Below are 25,790 nucleotides of genomic sequence, written 5' to 3'. Positions count from 1 at the left end.
GTATGTTGGTATTGTTGGTTCACCTGAGTATGTTGGTATTGTTGGTTCACCTGCGTATGTCTGCATTGTTGGTTCACCTGAGTATGTTTGCATTGTTGGTTCACCTGAGTATGTCTGCATTGTTGGTTCACCTGAGTATGTTGGTATTGTTGGTTCACCTGCGTATGTCTGCATTGTTGGTTCACCTGAGTATGTTGGTATTGTTGGTTCACCTGCGTATGTTTGTATTGTTGGTTCACCTGTGTATGTTTGTATTGTTTGTTCACCTGCGTATGTTTTCTAAGGAGCTTAGAAGTCACCACTCCATCCTATCAAGAAAAACCAACTCTTTTTAAATCTGTAAGAGAAGTGAAGTCACAGAGCAAACCATCGCCCCTCACACTGTAGAGACAGGCAGACAGAAAGAGCCACACCTAACCAGAGCAGAAACCCCTATGGGAACCAGGGCTGGGGTCGAGAAACACAAACTGTACTTGACCAGTTGGGGGCTCAGTGTAGACAAGTCTGAGAGCTAAAAAAAACTCCAGACCCAGTCATCAGGGGCTTCGCACTTTTGTAAATTTTACCTGCAAAAGCTCTACTGGGTCCCAACAGTGAATATCAGAGAAAAATTCCCTGTGCTTCTGGCAGAGGGAGGGAAAGGGGGCCATTCTGAAGTCTATCAGGATACATCTGAAATCTCTTCTTACGAAGGCCTCAACTCAGGAGAGCTCAGCCAGCCAGATCCCAGCCTGCTGGGCTTTCATGAGAGTCTGACCTGGGTGAAGGGAAACACGCAACTCCAGCCCCTCCAGAACTCCGTGTTACGGACTGAATACTATGGCCCCCCTCCCCCCAGTCCATGGCTGAAACTCTACCCTCTCATATGGTGGTATTGGCTGGTGGTGTCTTTGGGAGGTAATTAGGATTAGATAACGTGATGAGGGTGAAGCCCTCATGAATGGGATTAGTGTCCTTATAAAAGTCCCAAAAGAGCTTGCTGCTTCTACCCACCATGTGAAAACACAGTCATCTATAAACCAGGAAGCAGCTCTCACAAGACACCAAAGCTGCCGGTGTCCTGACCTTGGGCGTCCCTGCCTGCAGACTGTGAGAAATAAATGTTTGTTGTTTAAGCCACCCAGTTTATGGTATTTGCTTATGGAAGCCTGAGCTGACTAAGACAGGAGAGGAAGGGAAACCCCAAGTCCAGCCGCTTCCAGCCATCATGTCCCACTTAAAGGAGGGAGTCTGAGAAACGCTGGTGAAGTTCACAGCCCAGAGGCACAGGCTGACTACAAGACTGAGACTGTCCTAGCCAATGCAATATGAAGAAATATAAGGCATACTGATTAGAAAGGAAGAAATAAAACTCCCTTTGCTTGCAGATGGTATCACTGTCTAGGTAGGAAATCCAAAAGAATCAACAAAAATAGTTACTGGAACTAACAAGCAATCATGGCAAGTTTGCAGGATACAGGGTTAATACACAAAAGTTAATCACTTTCTTATATACCAGAAACACAGCAGGTGATATTTGAAATTAAAAACACAAAACCATATACATCTGCACCCCCAAAAATGAAATGCTTAGGTATGAATCTAACAAAATATGCATAAGATCTACAAGAAAACTACACAACTCTGATGAAACAAATTAGAAACTAAACAAATGGAGAGATTCCAAGTTCGTGAATAGGAAGACTCAGCGGTGTTAAGACGCCCATTTTCCCAACTTAATCTATAGGTTCAGTACAATCCAATCCAAAGTTCCAGCTAGTGATTTTGCACCTATCAGCAAACTGATTGTGAAGTTTATCTGGAGAGGCACAAGACCCAAAATACCCAACACAATATTGAAGAAGAACAAAGTTGAAGAACCAACAGTACCTGACTTCAAGACTTACTATCATGCTATAGTAATCAAGACTGTGACACTGGTGAAATAATAGAAAAATAGATCAATTGATCTTTGACAAAGGACCAAAGGCAATACAATGGAAAAAAATGATCTTTTCAACAAATGGTACTGAAACAATGGTAAATCTACACGCAAAAAAATTACTCTAGACACAGACCTCACACCCTTAACAAAAATTAAGATAATATGGATCACAGGCCAGGTGCAGTGGCTCACACCTATAATCCCAGTGCTTTCGGCCACTGAGGAGAGAGGATCGCTTGAGGCCAGGAGTTTGAGACCAGCCTGGGCAACACAGAGAGATCTCATCTTTACAAATTAAAAAAAGAAAAAGAAGCTGGGTGCGGTGGCTCACGCCTGTAATCCCAGCACTTTGGGAGGCTGAGGTGGGTGGATCACGAGGTCAGGAGTTCGAGACCAGCCTGGCCAATATGGTGAAACCCCATCTCTACTATAAATACAAAAATTAGCTGGGCGTGGTGGCGTGTGCCTGTAGTCCCAGCTACTCAGGAGGCTGAAGCAGGAGAATCGCTTGAACCCAGGAGGCGGAGGTTGCAGTGAGCCGAGATCGCACCACTGTACTCTAGCCGGGGCACCAGAGTGAGACGCTGTCTCAAAAAAAAAAAAAAAAAAAAAAAAGCCAGGCACGGTGGTGCACGCCTGTAGTCCCAGCTACATAGGAAGCTGAGGTGTGAGGGTCACTTGAGCTCAGGAGATCAAGGCTGCAATGAACGATCATCACTGACTCATTAAAAAAAAGTCTCTTAAAAAATTTTTTTAATGATTACAGACCTAAATATAAAATGCAAGACTCAGCCGGGTACGGTGGCTCACGCCTGTAATCCCAGCACTCTGGGAGGCCAAGGTAGGCGGATCACTTGAGGTCAGGAGTTCAAGACCAGCCTGACCAACATGGTGAAACCCCGTCTCTACTGAAAATACAAAAATTAGCCAGGCATGGTGGCACATACATGTAGTCCTAGCTACTCAGGAGGCTGAGGCAGGAGAATCGCTTGAACCCAAGAGGCAGATGCTGCAGTGAGCAGAGACTGTACCACTGCACCTCAGCCTGGGCAACAGAGTGAGACACTGCCTCAAAAATGAATAAATAAATAAATAAAATACAAGACTATAAAACTTCTAAGACAACTTCTAAGATAGGAGAAAATCTAGACAACCTTAGGTTTGGCAATGACTTTTTAGATATAGCACCAAAGGTACAACCCATAAAATAAGTAACTGATAAGCTGGACTTCACTGAAACTAGATTTTCTGTTCTGCTATCAGGAGAATGAAGACAAGCCACAGAGTAGGAGAATATATTTGCAAAAGACATATCTGATAAAGGACTATTATCCAAAATAAAGAACTCTTGAAGTTCAACCATAAGAAAACAACCTGTTTAAAAAATGAGCCAAAGATCTTAACAGACACCTCACCATGGAAGATGTGCAGATGGCAAATAAGCATATGAAAATATGTTCCATGTCATATGTCATCAGGGACTGCAGACGACAACAAGGAGATACCACTCTACACCTAGGAGCATGGCCAGAATCCAGAACACTGACCACACCAGAGGCTGGGAGGGTATGGAGCAGCAGGAATTCTCACTCCCTGCTGATGGGAACAACTGGGACAGTCAACTTGGAAGACAGTTTGGCAATTTCACATAAAACTAAACATACTCTTATCATATTATCTGTGAGGGTTAATACTGAATGTCAACATGATTGCATTGAAGGATGCAAAGTATTGATTCTGGGTGTGTCTGCGAGGGTGTTGCCAAAGGAGATTAACATTTGAGTCAGTGGCTGGAAAAGGCAGATCCACCCTTAATCTGGGTGGGCACCAGCTAATCAGCTGCCAGCACAGCTACAATATAAAGGAGGAAGAAAAATGTGAAAAGGCTAGACTGGCCTAGGCTCCCAGCCTACATCTTTCTCCTGTGCTGGACCCTTCCTGTCCTTGAACATCAGACTCCAAGTTCTTCAGTTCTGGAGCTTGGACTGGCTTTCTTTGCCCCTCAGCTTATAGACAGCCCATTGTAGGAACTTGTGATCATGTGAGCTAATACTTAATAAACTCCCTTTTATATATATCTCTCTGTCCTATTAGTTCTGTCCCTCTAGAGAACCCTAACACACTATCCAGCAATTGCGTTCCCTGGTATTTACCAAAAGGAGCTGAAAACTTATGTCCACACAAAAACCTGCAAAAGGATGTTTACAGCAGCTGTATCCACTAATTGTCAAAACTTGGAAGCAGGCAAGATGTCTTTCAGTAGGTATATGGATAAACTGTGGTACATCCAGACAGTGGAATATTACTCAGCAATAAAAAGAAATGAGCTACTAAGCCACAAAAAGACAAGGAAGAACCTTCAATGCATCTTATTATGTGAAAGGAGCCAGTGTGAAAAGGCTATCAACTGTATGATTCCAGCTATGGGATATTCTGGAAAAGACAAAGCTATGGAGGCAGTGAAAAGATCAGTGGTTCCCTGGGGTTGGTCAGGAGGAATGGATAGTGGACCACAGAGGGTTTTTAGGGCAGTGAAATACTCTGTATGACACGAGAATGGTGGACACGTGTCTTTATACATTTGTTCAAATCCACAGAATGTACAACACCACGAGTGGACCCTAATGTGAACTGTAGACTTTGGGTGATACTGATGTGTCAGTGCAGGTTCATCAGTTGAAACAATGTACCGCTCTGGGGAGGGAGGCTGGTAAGGGGGAAGGTGGTGCAGGTCAGCGGGATGGGTATGTATGGGAAGCTTCTATATCTGCTTCTCAATTTTGCTGTGAAGTTAACACCACCCTAAAAAATAACGTCCAGTAAAATTTATTTTTATTTTTATTTTTTTGAGATGGAGTCTCACTCTGTCACCAGGCTGGAGTGCAGTGGCACCATCTCAGCTCACTGCAAGCTCCGCCTCCCTGGTTCACACCATTCTCCTGCCTCAGCCTCCCGAGTAGCTGGGACTACAGGCCCACACACCACGCCCAGCTAATTTTTGTATTTTTAGTAGAGACAGGGTTTCACCATGTTGGCCAGGATGGTCTTGATCCCTTGACCTCGTGATCCACCTGCCTCGCCCTCCCAAAGTGCTGGGATTACAGGCGTAAGCTACCGTGCCCGGCCTTATTATTTATTTATTTATTTATTTTTAATTGTTTTAAACTGAAAGCATTCAGACACAGAGAAGCTGAAGGAATCCTTAACAACAGATGTGCACTACAAGAAATGTTACACAAAGTCCTTCAGGCAGTAGGGAAAGAATGTCAGACAGAAATATAGACCCTACACCACAGAACGAGGAGCACTTGGAATGAGAGCTACATGGGTAATTAGAGATTTTCTGCTTCTTATTCAAATCTCTACAAGGTAACTTACTATTTAAAAAAAATAAAAACAATGTACGATGGGGTTTATAAAAGTAAATTGGGCCGGGCACGGTGGCTTCATGCCTGTAATCCCAGCACTTTGGGAGGCCGAGGCATGCAGATCACTTGAGCTCAGTAGTTCAAGACCAGCCTGGGCAACACAGTGAGACTCTCTCTCTCAAAAAAAAAAGTAAATTGTCTGAATCAATGGCACCAAGATGACGGGGAGAAACAGAAGCTCAAGCTGTGCCAACATTCAGAGGTGCAATAATACTTGAAGGCTGGCAGGTCGATCAAGGATGGAACTTCTGGTTTCTGGTTGGACACGTAAAGCACTTGGAAGTCTCACGCCCCTTCTTAGATCCAACAGAGAACTGAAGTCGCTGGACAAATTACTACCCGAATCTGGAGAGAGAAGCAGATACACAGAACCACAACTGAGATCAGTTTCCCAGGAGCCACGAACTGGGAGGAACACTTCCAAGGCAATTTGAACAAACTGCTGGAGGCTGAGTGTGGACTAGCTTGAGGGCGAGATCCTGGGCGCCTGGTATCACAGGGACACTGCACTTTCATGGGTTTGCACATCCAGAAACCCCCACCTTGTTCTCACAATGAAGATCCGAGAAAAATCCCTTCACATATCAGGCAATAAAAGGGAAAAAGGAACCATTTTTAAAAACCCCCAGAACACTGTCCATAACAAAAACCAAGGGAAACAACTTTACCGGAGCCTTCTCTGTCATGGGGGAAGGGCAGCTGGCCAACTGCAGCCCCCTCTAGCCCAAAGGAACAAAAAAGAGGCTAAGAAACACTTCTGAAGATCAGCCCAAAAACTCAGGCCCAGTAAAAGACTAAAACCCCTAATCAGAAGCCTAAGATTATAAAACACCTCTCCTCCCCGACGCCTCACCCTCACATCAACAGGCCTCCAGAACAGTAAGTGAATTAAAGCTGCAAGAAATAAATCTCCTTACAAAGGAGTTTTTAGGAAAGCAAAGACATCCAGGGGAGACAAAACAAAACAAGGAAACCGAAGCCTCTGGCATCTACAGCTACAGCAAACATTCAACACGGCACAACTTCTACCCAGATAACATAACACTTCCCATGAATGGCCTCTTCACCTCGGCTCCTATTAACAGATACAGTATATCAGGCTATCAACAAAAATAACAAGGCATGATATAAGGCAAGAAAAAATATGTATGAAGAGACAAAGCAAGCAACAGAGACTGACTGGGACATGTCACATATTTTGGAATTATCAGATAGAGAACTTTTTAAATTATGGCTATATAGTAAGGGTAATATGGTTTGGCTGTGTCCCCACCCAAATCTCATCTTGAACTGTGGTTCCCATAATCCCCACGTGTGGTGGGAAGGAACCAGTGGGAGGTAATTGAATCATGGGGGCAGTTTTCCCCATGCTGTTCTCATGATAGTAAGTTCTCATGAGATCTGATGGTTTTCGAATGGGCTTCCCCCTTCGTTCAGCTTGCATCCTTCTCCTTCCTGACATCTCATGAAGAAGGATGTGTTTGCTTCCCCTTCTGCCATGATTGTAAGTTTCCTCCCCAGCCCTGCAGAATTGTGAGTCAATTAAACTTCTTTCCTTTATAAATTACCCAGTCTTGAGCAGTTGTTTATAGCAGCATGAGAACAGACTAATACAAAGGGCTCTATGGAAAGAGGAGACAACATGCAAGAACAGATGGGTAATACAAGCAGAGAGAGGGAAGCTCAGAGCGAATCAAAAGAAAATGCTGGAGATCAAAATCACTCTAACACAAACAAGGAATACCTTTGATGGGTTCATTAGTAGAATGGACTAAGCTGAAGGAAGAATCAGCAAGCTTGAAAACATGTCCAGTGAAACTTCCCAAACTGAAATGTGAAGAGAAAAAAGAACGGGGAGCGGGGTTGGGGGAGAACAAAATAGTCCTGAACTGTGGAACAATTATAAAAGATGTAACATATGTATAAATGGTATAACAGAAGTAGAAGAAAGAGAGAAAAGTGAATAAATATTTGAAATAATGTCCACAAATTTTCCAAACTTAATGACAGACACCATACAGATCCAGGAAACTGAGAGAACACCAAGCAGGATAAATGCCAAAATATCTATACCTAGGCATATCATATTAAAACTGCAGAAAGCGAAACACAGAAAACCTTGAAAAAGGCCAAAGGAAAAAATGCACCTAACCTATAGAAGAAAAAACATAAAGAATTACATCAGACCATTCCTCAGAAACTATACAAGCAAGCGAGAAAAAAAAAAGCTACCAACCTAGCAATCTGTATCCAGCAGAATTATCCCTTAAAAGTGAAGAAATAAAGACTTTCTCAGACAAACAAAAATGAAAAGAATTTGTCACCAGTAGATTGACCTACCTTGCAAATAAATGTTTACAGTTCTTCAAATAAAAAAGAAAATTATATAGGTCTGAATCTCAGATCTAAGTAAAGTAGAAAGAGAGAGTAGAAATAAGAAGGAAACTAAAATCTTTTATTTCTTTGTTCTTCATTGATCTAATCGATAACTGTTTATTCAAAGTAATGTCAGTAACAATGTATTAGGTGATTATAACATATGGAAAATAAAATAAATAACAGCAATGTTGTAAGAAATGGGAGGGAGGAATTGGGAACACTCAGTTATTGGGTAAATGTATACTGTAAACTCTGAGGCAACCACTAAATTTTTTTTAATGATAAGCTAAGAGGAGAGAAAGCAGAATCATATAAAATGTTCAATTAAAACCAGACAAGACAGAAAAAGAGGGGAATATTTAAAAACAACAATAGGCCAGGCATGGTGGCTCACGCTTGTAATCCCAGCACTTTGGGAGGCTGAGGCAGGTGGATCACGACGTCAGGAGATTGAGACCATCCTGGCTGACATGGTGAAACCCCGTCTCTACTAAAAATACAAAAAAATTAGCCGGGAGTGGTGGCAGGCACCTGTAGTCCCAGCTACTCAGGAGGCTGAGGCAGGAGAATGGCATGAACCTGGGAGGTGGAGCTTGCAGTGAGCCAAGATCATGCCACTGCACTTCAGCCTGGGCAACAGAGTGAGACTCTGTCTCAAAAAAAAAAACAACAAAGAACAAGCACAACAAATAGAAAACAGTCCCAAATATGGTAGACATTAATTCAACTGTATTAATAACCAATTTGAACATGAACGATCTAAATATACCTTTAACAGAAAGAAACCATCAAAATGGATTAAAAAAACTAACTCTACTACATGTCATCTACAAGAAGCCCTCTCTAAATATAAAGACACAAATAGGTTAAATGTAAAGGGATGGAGAAAGATATACCATATTAACACAAATCAAAAAAATGCTGGCCAGAGACAGTGCCTCATGTCAGTAATTCCAGCACTTTCAGAGGCCAAGGCAAGAAGATCACTTGAGACCAGGAGTTCAAAAGCAGCCTGGGCAACATAGGGAGACCCCACCTCTATGAACAATAAAAATGAATTAGCCAGTTGTGGTGGTGTGCACCTGTAGTCCCAGCTACTTGGGAGGCTGAGATGGGAGGATCACTTGAACTTGAGAGGTTGAGGCTGCAGTGAGCCATGATGGCACCACTGCATTTCAGCCTGGGTGACAGAGCAATACTCTGTCAAAAAAGGAAGAAGGGAAGGGAAAGGAAGTGGGAAGGGAAGGGAAGGGAAGGGAAGGGAAGGGAAGGGAAGGGGAAGGGGGAGGGGAGAAAAGGAGAGGAGAGGGGAGGGGAGGGAGAGAGGGAGGAAGGAAAGAAGGAAGGAAGGGAGGGAGGGAGGGAGGAAAAGGAAAAAGCTGAGGGAGCTATCTTAATTTTAAAAACAGCAAAATCATCAGAGATAAAGGGGGACATTATATAATAATAAATGGGTCAATCTTCCAAGGGAACATAACAATCTTTAACACATATGTATCTAACAGCTGAGCATCAAAATATGTGAGGCTAAAACTGACAGAATTACAAAGAAAGATGACAAATCCACTATTATAGTTGGAAATTTCAATACTAACAGTAATTGACATCCAGCAAGCAGAAAATCAGTAAAGATATAGTTGATCTGAATAATACCATCAATCAACTGTTCTTATTGGCATTCATAGATTACTTCATTCAACAACAATGGAATACCCATTCTTCTCAAGCTCACATGAAACATTCACCAAGACAGATAACATTCTGGACCATAAAACAAGTCTCAATATATTTACAAAGACTCAAATTATACAAAGTTTATTCTCTGACTGCCCCAGAAATAAATTAGAAACAAATAAAAAAATCTAGAAAAATCCCCAAATAATCGGAAACTAACAAATATCTAAAAACAAAACATCCCCACAAGTCAAAGATAAAATTAAAAAGTAAATTAATTAGAATGTATTTAAAATTAAATGAAAATAAAAAATATATCAAAATTATCAAAATTTGTGTGATGCCACTAAAGCAGTACCCTGGGGGAAATTTACAGCACTAAACCCCCGTACTAAGGAAAGAAAAACAGGAAGGAGAGATGCGAAGATGGCCGAATAGGAACAGCTCCCGTCTCCAGCTCCCAGCCCCAGCGACACAGAAGACGGGTGATTTCTGCAATTCTACTTGAGGTACCGGTTTCATCTCACTAGGGAGTGCCTAACAGTGGGTGCAGGACAGTCCGTGAAGCGCGTTGTGCGCGAGCCGAAGCAGGGCGAGGCATTGCCTCACTCGGGGAAGCGCAAGGGGTCAGGGAGTTCCCTTTCCTAGTCAAAGAAAGGGGAAACAGACGGCACCTGGAATATCGGGTCAGTCCCATCCTAATACTGCGCTTTTCCAACGGGCCTGGAAAACGGCACACTAGGAGATTGTGTCCCGCACCTGGCTCGGAGGGTTCTATGCCCACGGAGTCTCGCCGATTGCTAGCACAGCAGTCTGAGATCAAGCTGCAAGGCGGCAGCGAGGCTGGGGGAGGGGCGCCCGCCATTGCCCAGGCTTGCTTAGGTAAACAAAGCAGCCAGGAAGCTCGAACTGGGTGGAGCCCACCACAGCTCAAGGAGGCCTGCCTGCCTCTGTAGGCTCCACCTCTGGGGGCAGGGCACAGACAAACAAAAACTCAGCAAGAACCTCCACAGACTTAAATGTCCCTGTCTCACTGACAGCTTTGAAGAGAGTAGTGGTTCTGCCAGCACGCAGCTGGAGATCTGAGAACGGACAGACTGCCTCCTAAAGTGGGTCCCTCACCCCTGAGCAGCCTAACTGGGAGGCACCCCCCCAATAGGGACAGACTGACACCTCATTCAACCGGGTACTCCTCTGAGACAAAACTTTCAGAGGAACTATCAGACAGCTGAATTTGTGGTCTCACGAAAATCCGCTGCTCTGCAGCCACCGCTGCTGACACCCAGCCAAACAGGGTCTGGAGTGGACCTCTAGTAAACTCCAACACACCTGCAGCTGAGGGTCCTGTCTGGTACAAGGAAAACTAACAAACAGAAAGGACATCCACACCAAAAACCCATCTGTACATCACCATCATCAAAGACAAAAAGTAGATAAAACCACAAAGATGGGGAAAAAACAGAGCACAAAAACCGGAAACTCTAAAAAACAGAGCACCTCTCGTCCTCCAAAAGAACGCAGTTCCTCACCAGCAACGGAACAAAGCTGGATGGAGGATGACTTTGATGAGTTGAGAGAAGAAGGCTTCAGATGATCAAACTACTCTGAGCTACGAGAGGAAATTCAAAATAATAGCAAAGAAGTTAAAAACTTTGAAAAAAAATTAGAAGAATGGATAACTAGAATAACCAATGGAGAGAAGGGCTTCAAGGAGCTGATGGAGCTGAAAGCCAAGTTTCGAGAACTACGCGAAGATTGCAGAAGCCTCAGTAGCAGATGCGATCAACTGGAAGAAAGGGTATCGCTGATGGAAGATGAAATGAATGAAATGAAGAGAGAAGGGAAGTTTAGAGAAAAAAGAATAAAAAGAAATGAACAAAGCCTCCAAGAAATTTGGGACTATGTGAAAAGACCAAACCTACGTCTGATTGGTGTACCTGAAAATGATGGGGAGAATGGAACCAAGTTGGAAAACACTCTGCAAGATATTATCCAGGAGAATTTCCCCAATCTAGCAAGGCAGGCCAGCATTCAGATTCAGGAAATACAGAGAACGCCACAAAGATACTCCTCGAGAAGGGCAACTCCAAGACAAATAATTGTCAGATTCACCAAAGTTGAAATGAAGGAAAAAATGTTAAGGGCAGCCAGAGAGAAAGGTCGGGTTACCCACAAAGGGAAGCCCATCAGACTAACAGCTGATCTCTCAGCAGAAACTCTACAAGCCAGAAGAGAGTGGGGGCCGATATTCACCATTCTTAAAGAAAAGAATTTTCAACCCAGAATCTCCTATCCCGCCAAACTAAGCTTCATAAGTGAAGGAGAAATAAAATACTTTACAGACAAGCAAACGCTGAGTGATTTTGTTACCACCAGGCCTGCCTTAAAAGAGCTCCTGAAGGAAGCATTAACATGGAAAGGAACAACCGGTACCAGCCACTGCAAAAACATGCCAAACTGTAAAGACCATCGAGGCTAGGAAGAAACTATAGCAACTAACGAGCAAAATAACCAACTAACATCATAATGACAGGATCAGATTCACACATAACAATATTAACGTTAAATGTAAATGGGCTAAATGCTCCAATCAAAAGACACAGACTGGCAAACTGGATAAGGAGTCAGGACCCATCAGTGTGCTGTATTCAGGAAACCCATCTCACGTGCAGAGACACACATAGACTCAAAATAAAGGGATGGAGGAAGATCTATCAAGCAACTGGAAATCAAAAAAAGGCAGGGGTTGCAATCCTAGTCTCTGATAAAATAGACTTTAAACCAACAAAGATCAAAAGAGACAAAGAAGGCCATTACATAATGGTAAAGGGATCAATTCAACAAGAAGAGCTAACTATCCTAAATATATATGCACCCAATACAGGAGCACCCAGATTCATAAAGCAAGTCCTCAGTGACCTACAAAGGGACTTAAACTCCCACACAATAATAATGGGAGATTTTAACACCCCACTGTCAGCATTAGACAGATCAACGAGACAGAAAGTTAACAAGGATATCCAGGAATTGAACTCAGCTCTACATAAAGTGGACCTAATAGACATCTACAGAACTCTCCACCCCAAGTCAACAGAATATACATTTTTTTCAGCACCACACCACACCTATTCCAAAATTGACCACATAGTTGGAAGTAAAGCTCTCCTCAGCAAATGTAAAAGAACAGAAATTATAACAAACTGTCTCTCAGACCACAGTGCAATCAAACTAGAACTCAGGATTAAGAAACTCACTCAAAACCGCTCATCTACATGGAAACTGAACAACCTGCTCCTGAATGACTATTGGGTACATAATGAAATGAAGGCAGAAATAAAGATGTTCTTTGAAACCAACGAGAACAAAGACACAACATACCAGAATCTCTGGGACACGTTCAAAGCAGTGTGTAGAGGGAAATTTATAGCACTAAATGCCCACAAGAGAAAGCAGGAAAGACCCAAAATTGACACCCTAACATCACAATTAAAAGAACTAGAAAAGCAAGAGCAAACACATTCAAAAGCTAGCAGAAGGCTAGAAATAACTAAAATCAGAGCAGAACTGAAGGAAATAGAGACACAAAAAACCCTTCAAAAAATTAATGAATCCAGGAGCTGGTTTTTTGAAAAGATCAACAAAATTGATGGACCGCTAGCAAGGCTAATAAAGAAGAAAAGAGAGAAGAATCAAATAGATGCAATAAAAAACGAAAAAGGGGATATCACCACCGATCCCACAGAAATACAATCTACCATCAGAGAATACTACAAACACTCTATGCAAATAAACTAGAAAATCTAGAAGAAATGGATAAATTCCTCAACAAATACACCCTCCCAAGACTAAACCAGGAAGAAGTTGAATCTCTGAATAGACCAATAACAGGTTCTGAAATTGTGGCAATAATCAATAGCTTACCAACCAAAAAGAGTCCAGGACCTGATGGATTCACAGCTGAATTCTACCAGAGGTACAAGGAGGAACTGGTACCATTCCTTCTGAAACTATTCCAATCGATAGAAAAAGAGGGAATCCTCCCTAACACATTTTACGAAGCCAGCATCGTCCTGATACCAAAACCTGGCAGAGACTTAACCAAAAAAGAGAATTTCAGACCAATATCCTTGATGAACATTGATGCAAAAATCCTCAATAAAATACTGGCAAACCGAATCCAGCAGCACATCAAAAAGCTTATCCACCATGATCAAGTGGGCTTCATCCCTGGGATGCAAGGCTGGTTCAACATACGCAAATCAATAAATGTAATCCAGCATATAAACAGAACCAAAGACAAAAACCACATGATTATCTCAATAGATGCAGAAAAGGCCTTTGACAAAATTCAACAACCCTTCATGCTAAAAACTCTCAATAAATTAGGTATTGATGGGACGTATCTCAAAATAATAAGAGCTATCTACGACAAACCCACAGCCAATATCATACTGAATGGGAAAAAACTGGAAGCATTCCCTTTGAAAACTGGCACAAGACAGGGATGCCCTCTCTCACCGCTCCTATTCAACATAGTGCTGGAAGTTCTGGCCAGAGCAATCAGGCAGGAGAAGGAAATAAAGGGTATTCAATTAGGAAAAGAGGAACTCAAACTGTCCCTGTTTGCAGATGACATGATTGTATATCTAGAAAACCCCATCGTCTCAGCCCAAAATCTCCTTAAGCTGATTAGCAACTTCAGCAAAGTCTCAGGATACAAAATTAATGTACAAAAATCACAAGCATTCTTATACACCAATAACAGACAAACAGAGAGCCAAATCATGAGTGAACTCCCATTCACAATTGCTTCCAAGAGAATAAAATACCTAGGAATCCAACTTACAAGGGATGTGAAGGACCTCTTCAAGGAGAACTACAAACCACTGCTCAATGAAATAAAAGAGGATACAAACAAATGGAAGAACATTCCATGCTCATGGGTTGGAAGAATCAATATCGTGAAAATGGCCATACTGCCCAAGGTAATTTATAGATTCAATGCCATCCCCATCAAGCTACCAATGACTTTCTTCACAGAATTGGAAAAAACTACTTTAAAGTTCATATGGAACCAAAAAAGAGCCCGCATCGCCAAGTCAATCCTAAGCCAAAAGAACAAAGCTGGAGGCATCACGCTACCTGACTTTAAACTATACTACAAGGCTACAGTAACCAAAACAGCATGGTACTGGTACCACAACAGAGACATAGATCAATGGAACAGAACAGAGCCCTCAGAAATGATGCCACATAGCTACAACTATCTGATCTTTGACAAACCTGACAAAAACAAGAAATGGGGAAAGGATTCCCTATTTAATAAATGGTGCTGGGAAAACTGGCTAGCTGTATGTAGAAAGCTGCAACTGGATCCCTTCCTTACACCTTATACAAAAATTAATTCAAGATGGATTAAAGACTTATATGTTAGACCTAAAACCATTAAAATCCTACAAGAAAACCTAGGCAATACCATTCAGGACATAGGCGTGGGCAAGGACTTCATGTCTAAAACACCAAAAGCAATGGCAACAAAAGCCAAAATCGACAAATGGGATCTCATTAAACTAAAGAGCTTCTGCACAGCAAAAGAAACTATCATCAGAATGAACAGGCAACCTACAGAATGGGAGAAAATTTTTGCAACCTACTCATCTGACAAAGGGCTAATATCCAGAATCTACAATGAACTCAAACAAATTTACAAGAAAAAAACAAACAACCCCATCAAAAAGTGGGCAGAGGACATGAACAGACACTTCTCAAAAGAAGACATTTATGCAGCCAGAAAACACATGAAGAAATGCTCCTCATCACTGGCCATCAGAGAAATGCAAATCAAAACCACAGTGAGATACCATCTCACACCAGTTAGAATGGCCATCATTAAAAAATCAGGAAACAACAGGTGCTGGAGAGGATGTGGAGAAATAGGAACACTTTCACACTGTTGGTGGGACTGTAAACTAGTTCAACCATTGTGGAAGTCAGTGTGGCGATTCCTCAGGGATCTCGAACTAGAAATACCATTTGACCCAGCCATCCCATTACTGGGTATATACCCAAAGGACTATAAATCATGCTGCTATAAAGACACATGCACACGTATGTTTATTGCAGCACTATTCACAATAGCAAAGAGTTGGAACCAACCCAAATGTCCAACAACGATAGACTGGATTAAGAAAATGTGGCACATATACACCATGGAATACTATGCAGCCATAAAAAATGATGAGTTCGTGTCCTTTGTAGGGACATGGATGAAACTGGAAACCATCATTCTCAGTAAACTATCGCAAGGACAAAAAACCAAACACCGCATGTTCTCACTCATAGGTGGGAATTGAACAATGAGAACTCATGGACACAGGAAGGGGAACATCACACTCCGGGGACAGTTGTGGGGTGGGGGGAGGGGGGAGGGACAGCATTAGGAGATACACCTAATGCTAAATGACGAGTTAATGGGTGCAGGAAATCAACATGGCACATGGATACATATGTAACAAACCTGCACATTGTGCACATGTACCCTAAAACCCTAAAGTATAATAAAAAATAAAAAAGAAAAAAGAAAAAATAAATAAAAAATAAAAAAAAATAAAAACAACACTCTGCGAGGCCGAGGTGGGAGGATCACTTGAGGCCAGGAGTTCAAGACCAACCTTAACAACCTGGTGAGATTCCATCTCTACAAAAACTTAAAAAAAAAAAAAAATTAGGCAGGCTGGGCACGGTAGCTCATGCCTGTAATCCCAGCACTTTGGGAGGCCAAGACAGGCGGATCACCTGAGATCAGGAGTTTGAGACCAGCCTGACCAACATGGAGAAACCCCATATCTACTAAAAATACAAAATTAGCTGGACGTGGTGGCGCATATCTGTAATCCCAGCTACTCGGGAGGCTGAGGCAGGAGAATCGCTTGAACCCAGGAGGCAGAGGTTGCGGAGAGCCGAGATCGCACCATTGCACTCCAGTCTGGGCAATAAGAGCGGAACTCTGTCTCAAAAAAAAAAAAAAGAAAAATTACCCCGGCATGGTGGCACATACCTGTAGTCCTAGCTATTCAGGAGGCCAAAGTGGGAGGACTGCTTAAGCCCAGGCATTCAAGACTGCAGTGAGCTATGATTGCACCACTGCACTTTAGCCTGGGTGGCAGAGCAAAATAATAATAATAATGTCTGTTTCTATAATAATAATAATGACGAAGAAAGAACTCAAATCAGTGACTTCAGCTTCCACCTAGGGAACTCAGAAAAAAGAGCAAATTAAAACATGTAAAAGAAGACAAATTATAAATGTCAGAGCAGAATCTAATGAAACAAAAAATAGAAAAAGAGAAAAATCAATGAAACCTAAAGTTTTTTGAGGACGAATATAATTGATAGGCCTCTATCCAGACTCAGGAAAGAGAGAGAAAACACAAATTATCAGTATCAGGAATGAGAGAAGACAGCACTACATACTCTACAGATATGAAAAGGATAATAGAAAATATTCCAAATATTTTTATGGCAATAAATTTGACAACTCAAATGAAATGGACAAATGCCTTGAGAGAAACAAACAAATAATGCTCATTCAAGAAAAAATGGGTTACCTGAATAGCCCTACATCTAGTAAATAAATTGAACTCACAGTTAAAAACCTGCCCACAAAGAAAACTACAAGCCCAGATGGCTTCACTGGTGAATCTCCAAACATAAGGAAAGAATAATACTATCTACACATACTCTTCCAAGAAACTGAACAGGAGGGACTACTTCCCAGCTCATTTTATGAGATCAGCATTACTCTGATATGAAATCCAAACTAAGACATTGATATAGTTTGGCAATGTGTCCCCAGCCAAATCTCATGTTAAATCGTAATCCTGAATGTTGGAGATGGGGCCTGGTGGGAGGTGACTGGATCACAGGGATGGATTTCTCATGAATGGTTTAGCAGCACTCCCTTGGTGCTGTCTTCACCACAGTGAGTGACTTCTCACAAGATCTGGCTATTTAAAACTGGGTGGCACTTCATTCTCTCTCTTGTTCCCATTCCTGTTATGTGAGATGCCTGCTCCCACTTTGCCTTCTGCCATGACTGTAAGCTTCCTGAGGCCTCACCAGAAGCAGATGGTGGTGCCAGGAAGCAGATTTCCTGTACAGCCTGAAGAACTGAGATGCAATTAAACCTCTTTTCTTATAAATTACACAGTCTCAGATATTTCTTTATAGCAATGCAAGAACAACGTAATACAGAAAAAATGGTACCACAGAGTGAGGCATTGCTATAAAGATACCTGAAAATATGGAAGCAGCTTTGGAATTGAGTAACAGGCAGAGATTAGAAGTGTGTAGAAGGCTCAGAAGGAGACAGGAAGATGAGGGAAAATTTGGAACTTTTTAGAGACTGGTTAATTGATTGTGACCAAAATGCTGATAGTCATACGGACAATAAAGTCCAGGCTAATGAGGTCTCAGATGGAAATGAAGAATTTATCGGGAGCTGGAGCAAACATCACACATGTTTGCCTCAGCAAAGAACTTGGCTGCACTCTGTACATGCCCTAGGTATCTGTGGAAGTTTGAACTTGAGAATGATGCCTAGAGTATATGGTAGAAGAAATTTCTAAGCACCAAAGTGTTCAAGATGTTTCCTGCCTGTTTCTAACAGCCTATGCACAGATGCAAGAGCAAAGGAATGACCTGAAGTTGGAACTTATATTTAAAAGGGAAGCAGAGCATAAAAGTTTGGAAAATTTGCAACTTGGCCACATGGCAAAGAAAGAAAAAGTTTTTGAGAGAGGATTTCAAGCAGGCTTGTACAGCAATGACTTCCTAGAGAAATTTGCATAACTACAAAGAAGCCAAGGGTTGATAGCCAAGACAATGGGGAAAAAACCTCAAAGGCATTTCAGAGACCTCTTCCTAGAGAAATCTGCATAACTTCAAAGATAGTCAAGGCAATGGGGAAAAAACCTCAAAGGCATTTCAGAGACCTTTCGGCAGCCCCTCCCATCACAGGGCCAAAGGTCTAAAAGGAAAATATGGTTTCATGGGTCAGGCCCAGAGCCCCTCTGCCCTGCAGAGCCTCAGGACACTGCTCCCTGCATCCCAGCTGCTCGGGTTCTGCTAGGGTTCTAGCCTCAGATCAAAAGGGCCCAGGTACAGCTTGGGCCACAGCTCCAGAGGGCGCAAGCCATGAGCCTTTGTGGCTTCCATGTGTTACTAAGCCTGTGAGTGCACAGAGTGCAAGGGTTGAGGCTTGGGATTCTCCACCTAGATTTCAGAGAATGTATGGAAAAGCCTGGGTGTCTAGGCAGAAGTCTGTTGCAGGGTAGAAGCCCTCATGGAGAACCTCTACTATGACAGTGCAGAGGGGAAATGTGGGATTGAAGCCCCCTCACAAAGTCCCCACTGGGGCACTGCCTAGGAGCTGTGGGAAGAGAACCACCATCCTACAGACCCAAGAATGATAGATTCACTGGCAGCTTGCACCCTGCACCTGCAAAAGCTATACGCACTCAAAGCCAGCCCATGAGAGCAACCTCAGGAGCCCCTGCAAAGCCACAGGGGCAGAGCTGCCTAAGGCCTTGGGAGCCCACTCCTTGCACCAGTGTGCCCTAGATGTGGGACATGGAGTCAAAGGGTATTATTTTGGAGCTTTAAGATTTAGTGGCTGCCCTGCTGAGTTTTGAACTTTCATGGGTCCTGTAGCTCCTTTCTTTTGACCAATTTCCCCCTTTTGGAATGAGAATATTTACCTAATGCCTTTGCCCCCTTTGTATCTTGGGAGTAACTAACTTGTTTTGATTTTGCAGGCTCACAGGTAAAAGGAGCTGAGTATCAGATGAGACTTTGGACTTGAACTTGGGACTTTTAAGTTAATGCTAGAAGAAGTTAAGATTTTGGGGGACTATTGGGAAGAGATTATTGTATTTTGAAATTCAAGAAGGGCATGAGATTTAGGAGGGGCAGAATAATACAGTTTAGATTTGTGTCTCCACCCAAATTTCATATTGAAATGTAATCCCCAGTATTAAAAGTGGGACCTGGTGGGAGGTGACTGGATCATGAGGGTGGATTTCTCATGAATAGCTTAGCACTATCTTCTTGATGCTATCCTCACTACAGTGAGTAACTTCTTGTGAGATCTGGTCATTTAAAACAGTGTGGCACCTTGCTCTCTCTTTCATTCCCACTCCTGTTATGTGAGATGCCTGCTCCCACTTTGCCTTCTGCCATGACTGTAAGCTTCCTGAGGCCTCCCCAGAAGCAGATGGTGGTGACAGGAAGCAGATGCTTCCTGTAGAGCCTGCAGAACTGTGGGCCAATTAAACCTCTTTTCTTATAAATTACAGTTTCAGGTATTTCTTTATAGCAATGCAAGAATGGCCTTATACAGACATTAAAAGAAAAAGAAAATATTTCATTTATTAGTAGTGAATATAATGATATTGCTTTTCCAGGTAATCCAGGGCCCCCTTACCTTTTCTTCATAATTTGGTAGTTTATCTTTGCATATGGTTATGATGTCCATCCAGGAGTAGTTCCTCTCTCTTCGGATCTTTTCTAATTCTGGATCATTCTCGTATTTGTCAGCATCCAGCTAAAAGAGTTAACCCACCACAAACAAGAGCTCAGATTAACAAGGAGATGTAGAAACATTCTCTTTCTGGATCTCCAATATGATTTTATACTCCAAATTTATCATTTGTTATTTTGTCAACCCTCAACTAACTCTCTTCATCTCCTCTAGCCATTTAATGGATTTTCCATTCTCCAAAACACCAGCTATACACACAATGGAGTTCTGTTTGATTTCTGCCTCCCTTCTCTGCAACAGTCCATCCCAGGGGATTCTTTTTCCCATTTTGAGATGATGGTCTCACCACCTCAAGCCTGTCTGATCTCTCCAGAGGTCCCTCACTGTGCCCTGTTTCTCTGCCACGATCCCACTCATGAGTCTCATTGATCCTCAATGCCATCTCTTTAGTCAGTTTGTTTCCATGAGCCAAAACATTGTATGCCCTCACAGCTTGCAAATAAAACTCAAGTTAATTAAGCTGGAATGAGAAACCTTCTATCATCTGGCCCCAGCTGACTTTCCTACTTCTATCTTTTCCTGTCTCCTACTTTTCAAAGAACTCTACATTCTAAACCAAATAGGATGATTGGCTATCTTAAAAATATTTGATATTTCACATCCCCATAACCTTGCTCCTGACAGCTTTCTATGCCTAAAATTCCCATTCAACATTTTCATGTATCACAATCCTATCTCTATTAAGGTTCAGTTTTACTGTTCCTTCCTGACGAAGCACTTCCCTGATGAAGCTCCAGGCAGAATTCATCTGAACTCTTATTTAAAACTATTGGCAGTGAATCTAGCACACTTTGTTTTGCAATAAACTGCACATTATATCATCACTACTTACTGAACAACAAACTCCAGTGTTGCAGGAAGTCAGAGACTTCGAATGGAGGGACCGGCTGGAGCCACGGCAGAGGAACATAAATTTTGAAGAGTTCATGGACACCTATCAGTTCTCAGATAATACTTTTATAATTTCTTATGCCTGTCTTTAATCTCTTAATCCTGTTATCTTCGTAAGCTGAGGATGTATGTCACCTCAGGACCACTGTAATAATTGTGTTAACTGTACAAATTGATTGTAAAACGTATGTTTGAACAATATGAAATCAGTGCACCTTGAAAAAGGACAGAATAACAGAGATTTTTAGGGAACAAGGGAAGACAACCACAAGGTTTGACTGCCTGCAGGGTCGGGCAAAAAGAGCCATATTTTTCTCCTTGCAGAGAGCCTATAAACAGACGTGCAAGTAGAGAAGGTATCACTAAATTCTTTTCCTAGCAAGGAATATTAATATTAATACCCTGGGGAAGGAATGCATTTCTGGGGGGAGGTCTATAAACAGCTGGTCTGGGAATGTCTGTCTTACGCGGTTGAGATAAGGACTGAGATACGTCCTGGTCTCCTGCAGTACCCTCAGGCTTACTAAGGTGAGGAAAAACTCCACCCTGCTAAATTTGTGGTCAGACCAGTTCTCTGCTCTCAAACCCTGTTTTCTGTTACTTGTTTATCAAGACAATATGTGCACCACTGCACATGGATCCTGATCAGTGGTTCTGCTTTTGCCCTTTGCCCTGTGATCTTTGTTGGACCCATATCAGTAGTTCTGCTTTTGCCCTTTGTCCGGTTCCCTCAGAAGCATGTGATCTTTGTTAGACCCTTATTAGTAGTTCTGCTTTTTGCCCTTTGAAGCCTGTCATACTTGTACCCACTCCCTGTTCTTATACCCCCTCCCCTTTTGAAACCCTTAATAAAAACTTGCTGGTCTGAGACTCAGGTGGGCATCATGGTCCTACCGATATGTGATGTCACCCCCAGCGGCCCAGCTGTAAAATTCCTCTCTTTATACTGTCTTTCTCAGCTGGCCAACACTTATGGAAAATGGAACCTATGTTCAAATATTGCGGGCGGGTTCCCCCGATATTCCAGAATATATTAAAGTACTAGTCATCAATATGTTATTTTCTACAAAGATGACTCTAAAACTTAGCATATCCACTGCATGATATGCACAGTACTATTTGCTATGGTCTGAATGTGTCCCCCCCAAATTCTTATGTTGAAACTTAACACAAATGTGATAGTATTAAGGGGTGAGACCTTTAGGATGTGATTAAGTCATGAGGGCAAGGCTTCATTTATAGGATTAGTGGCCTTATAAGAGAGATGGAACTGGGCACTGTGGCTCACACCTATAATCCCAGCACTTTGGGAGGCCAAGGCAGGCAGATCACCTGAGGTCAGGGGTTCAAGACCAGCCTGTCCAACATGGTGAAACCCCATCTCTACTAAAAATGCAAAAATTAGCCAGGCATGGTGGTACACGCCTGTGATCCCAGCTACTCGGGAGGCTGAGGCAGGAGAATCACTTGAACCCAGGAGGAGGAGGTTGCAGTGAGCCAAGATTGCACCACCAGCCTGGGTGACAGAGTGAGGCTCCATCTCAAAAAAAAAAAAAAAAAAGAGCGAGAGAGATGTAAGGGAGCAGTTTGCCCCTTCCACCACATGAGGACAGAGCAAGGAAATGGCCACCTATGAGGACAGGATCCTCATCAGACACTAAATCTGCTGGCACCTTAATCTTGGACTTCTCAACCTCTAGAACTATAAGAATTCTATAAATTGCTGTTGTTTATAAATTGCCCAGTTTAAGCTCTTTTTGTCATTTTGTTATAGCAGCAGGTATTTAGTTTATTCCAAGCTAAAATAATCTTCCAATTGTTTGTACGCATGAGAAAAGGTTTTTCAGAACTCTATGTCACTAATAACAGATTGATTAAACAGATACACAAACATGTTCATATGTGTTACCTCTGTTAAAAATTATGGGAGATGTTATATATAATGTTAATATGGGGTGTGTGGGGGGTTTGTTTTTTCGGTTTTTTTAGAGATGAGGTCTCAAACTTCTGGCTTCATGCAATCTGCCTGCCTCCACCTCCCAAAGTGCTGGGATGACAGAAGCCACCATGCCTGGCCCAGGAGAGGTCACTGTTTTGGACTAAGCCCCTGCACTAGGCCCCAAGATGAGACCAAACCAAAATGGAGCCACTCATGCCATATGCCACATGATCAAACTAAAACTTTAAAGAAGGAGATGGATCTCAAACAGACCAGCTTTTCCTGAGATCAGAAGATTCCAGTCTTCCTGAGTCAGAATAATAAGGAAGTCGCTTCTGCTTTAACCCTTAGGAAAAAAGGTAACCTAATGTAACTTGATGTTAACCAATCAGCTTTTTTACCTATTCCTCTGTTTCTTTGTTGCCACCCTACAAACCCACTGTTGTGCTATTACCCTGTTGAGCTCTTATTCTATTTTGTAGAATGGAGGTTGCCCTACTCACAAATCAAGAATAAAAGCCAATTAGATCTTTAACTAAATTTGTTATAATTTTGTCTTCCAACAGCACTGATCCAGAATGGATATTAAGAAAGCATATAGGCCGGGCACAGTGGCTCACGTCTATAATCCCAGCACTTTGGGAGGCCGAGGTGGGTGGATCACCTGAGGTCAGAAGTTTGAGACCAGCCTGACCAACATGGAGAAACCCTGTCTCTACTAAAAATGCAAAATTAGCCCTGCATGGTGCCGTGTGCCTTGTAATCCCAGCTACTCGGGAGGCTGACACATGAGAATGGCTTGAACTCGGGAAGAGGAGGTTGCGGTGAGCCGAGATCATGCCACTGCACTCCAGCCTGGGCAAAAAGAGTGAAACTCCGTCTCAAAAAAAAAAAAAAAAAAAAGAAAAGAAAAAGAAAGAATATAAAAACACACAGGACATTAAAACCACAGACTAAACATGATTTAATTTTGATAGCCCTTTGACTCAGAGCAGAACTAGACGGTAGGAAAAACTATGTTTGAGCCCATGTAATAATTTAAAAGATGTCTATTAAAATAAATCTTGTTTTATTCTTTGAATACTTTTAGAAGCTGACCTGTAATCTCACTCTTGTTCTTAAAACCGTCAAATGCAAAATGAAACTCCCGAAGTGTATTAATTTGAACCCTCTGGTTGTTTGGATCGTGGATAGACATTATAAGCCAAAATTTATTCTCCTCTCATTAATGGAAAACTATAAACCACTTGATTGCTTTGAAGATAGTACCCTCCAGCAAGGTAAGTGTCAAATCTTATCCTAGGAAAAGACAAATACTATGTAAACATTAACATGCATGCCCTGTTTGGCACTGGTATGCCAACTGTCACTTCCCTCTTCTGTTATCTAGGATAGAACAAGATGATCTCCAAATAGATTATGCTGGAATATTCTATTCTATAATCCTTTCCCAAGGGAAAAAGTGTAGTGTCCGGGTAACCCTGTGTATTTCATTTAAATCACAAGAATGAAGATTAGATTCAGTCACCCCGCAGCCTATCCCTGAGGCCTCCCCTGACCCTCTCTTTTGCAGTAAACCTTTGTTATTGCAAAACCATTTGCAAATAAACAAGGTGAGCGCATCAGGACTGGTGCTGTGCAACCAACAGGACACCGGTGCAAAGCCTAGCCCCGCCTTGCAAAGCTAGCGTTACAGAGGCAAGGCTGACACCGGGCCCGGCCGGGACCTAAGCCAGCTCCACCGCCCGCTGGAGACGCCCCCACCCCACCACCGAGCGCGACCCCCCGGGCATCCCCGACAGACCGCGGCAGGACCCCGCCTCGATCTGCTGGCGCCCGGTCCCTCCCCCAGGACACTTTCAAGCGGAGTCCCCCTTCCTCCGATAGAAGAAACCCCTGGGCCTGTGACCGAGGTTAGCCAGGCAGGTGCAGGGCGTCGGACAAGCTAAACGATCTCACGAACTCGCAGCCCGCCTCCGGCGAATCTTGCAGCCCTGCCGGCCGACACTTTGCGAAGCCCCTGACTCGCCAAGTCTGCTGCTGAGCATGCGCAGCACACCCCAGGCAACAGAAACAGACCGCCGACCCCCACCAGCTCCGCTGCTGAGCATGCGCAGCCCAGCCCAGGCGCCGGAAGCCGACCGCCGACCCCGTAAACTTCGCTACTGAGCATGCGCAGCACACTCCAGGCGCTGGGAGCTGACCGCCGACCCCTCAACGCCGCTGCTGAGCATGCGCAGCACACCCAGGCGCCATGCAGCAGGCCCTGACCACCCAGCCCCACTGCTGAGCATGCGCAGCCCACCCCAGGCACCGGGAGCGGCCACGGACCCCCCAATCCCGCTGCTGAGCATGCGCAGCATACCGCCGCTCGCAGGCCGCTGTCCGGCACCCGGAGGAGGCTGGGCTGTGCGCGGCGTTTGGGGGTCGGCGTCGCCCGCAAGCTCTGCGAGGCTTGGGCCCGCGTACCTTCCAGTAGAGCACCCCGAGCCGCCGCAGCTGCTCCAGGCCCACCGGGCGGCCGGGGTCGGGGCGGTGGGGTTGCCGCGGGTCGCCCGGGGCGTCGTCCATATACCAGGCCTGCACCATGACGCCCAGTGCTGGTGCTGTGTCCGAACCCAGGGGCCGCGGTCGGAGCCTGGCGGCCGCGCTTTCTTTTATAGGGAGGCGTGGACGCGCATGGGAGCGGGGATTGGGCGGCGGGGTGGAGGCAGGGCCGGCGCAGGGCAGGACCCACGGCTCCGCTGTTTTTGGAGGCAAAGACATTCAAGCCCCGGCCCTGTCCTGGGCACCTTCGGACCTGCCTGAGGCCCGCAGCCCGGGGCCAGCCGTTCTCCAGACGCGCCGAGCAGGTGAAGCCCACCGTAGGCATCGCACGTGCCTTGTGTGTGCTGCTGCGGTCTCCCTGCACCTTCAGAGCAATCTTGTGAGGCAAACGACGTTAAACGTGTTTAG

At 43.6% G+C, this 25,790-nt stretch overlaps 1 protein-coding gene across 4 annotated transcripts in view; it reads right to left on the bottom strand.

The window, feature by feature from the left end:
• The window catches only part of ADI1 (acireductone dioxygenase 1), a 35,613-nt gene extending 10,089 nt beyond the window's left edge, over positions 1 to 25,524 (bottom strand). The window contains exons 1-3 of one of the 4 annotated variants that reach the window (XM_063622861.1): positions 24,799 to 24,939; positions 20,838 to 20,892; positions 19,889 to 20,008 (exon numbers count right to left, since the gene is read on the bottom strand). In XM_063622861.1, the coding sequence (XP_063478931.1) occupies positions 19,889 to 19,939 (51 nt within the window). In that variant the 5' untranslated portion in view covers positions 19,940 to 20,008; positions 20,838 to 20,892; positions 24,799 to 24,939. Of the gene's footprint in view, positions 1 to 19,888; positions 20,009 to 20,837; positions 24,965 to 25,304 lie in introns of those variants that run through there. The other 3 variants (XM_055254225.2, XM_055254227.2, XM_063622862.1) reach the window with 3 other exon arrangements.
• Between the last annotated feature and the right edge of the window lie 266 nt (positions 25,525 to 25,790).

The sequence above is a fragment of the Symphalangus syndactylus genome, chromosome 18, assembly GCF_028878055.3.
Source record: "Symphalangus syndactylus isolate Jambi chromosome 18, NHGRI_mSymSyn1-v2.1_pri, whole genome shotgun sequence".
NCBI classification, from domain to species: Eukaryota; Metazoa; Chordata; class Mammalia; order Primates; family Hylobatidae; genus Symphalangus; species Symphalangus syndactylus.
Note: the sequence above shows the minus strand (reverse complement) of the source record. Positions and strands in the feature narration are given on the sequence as shown.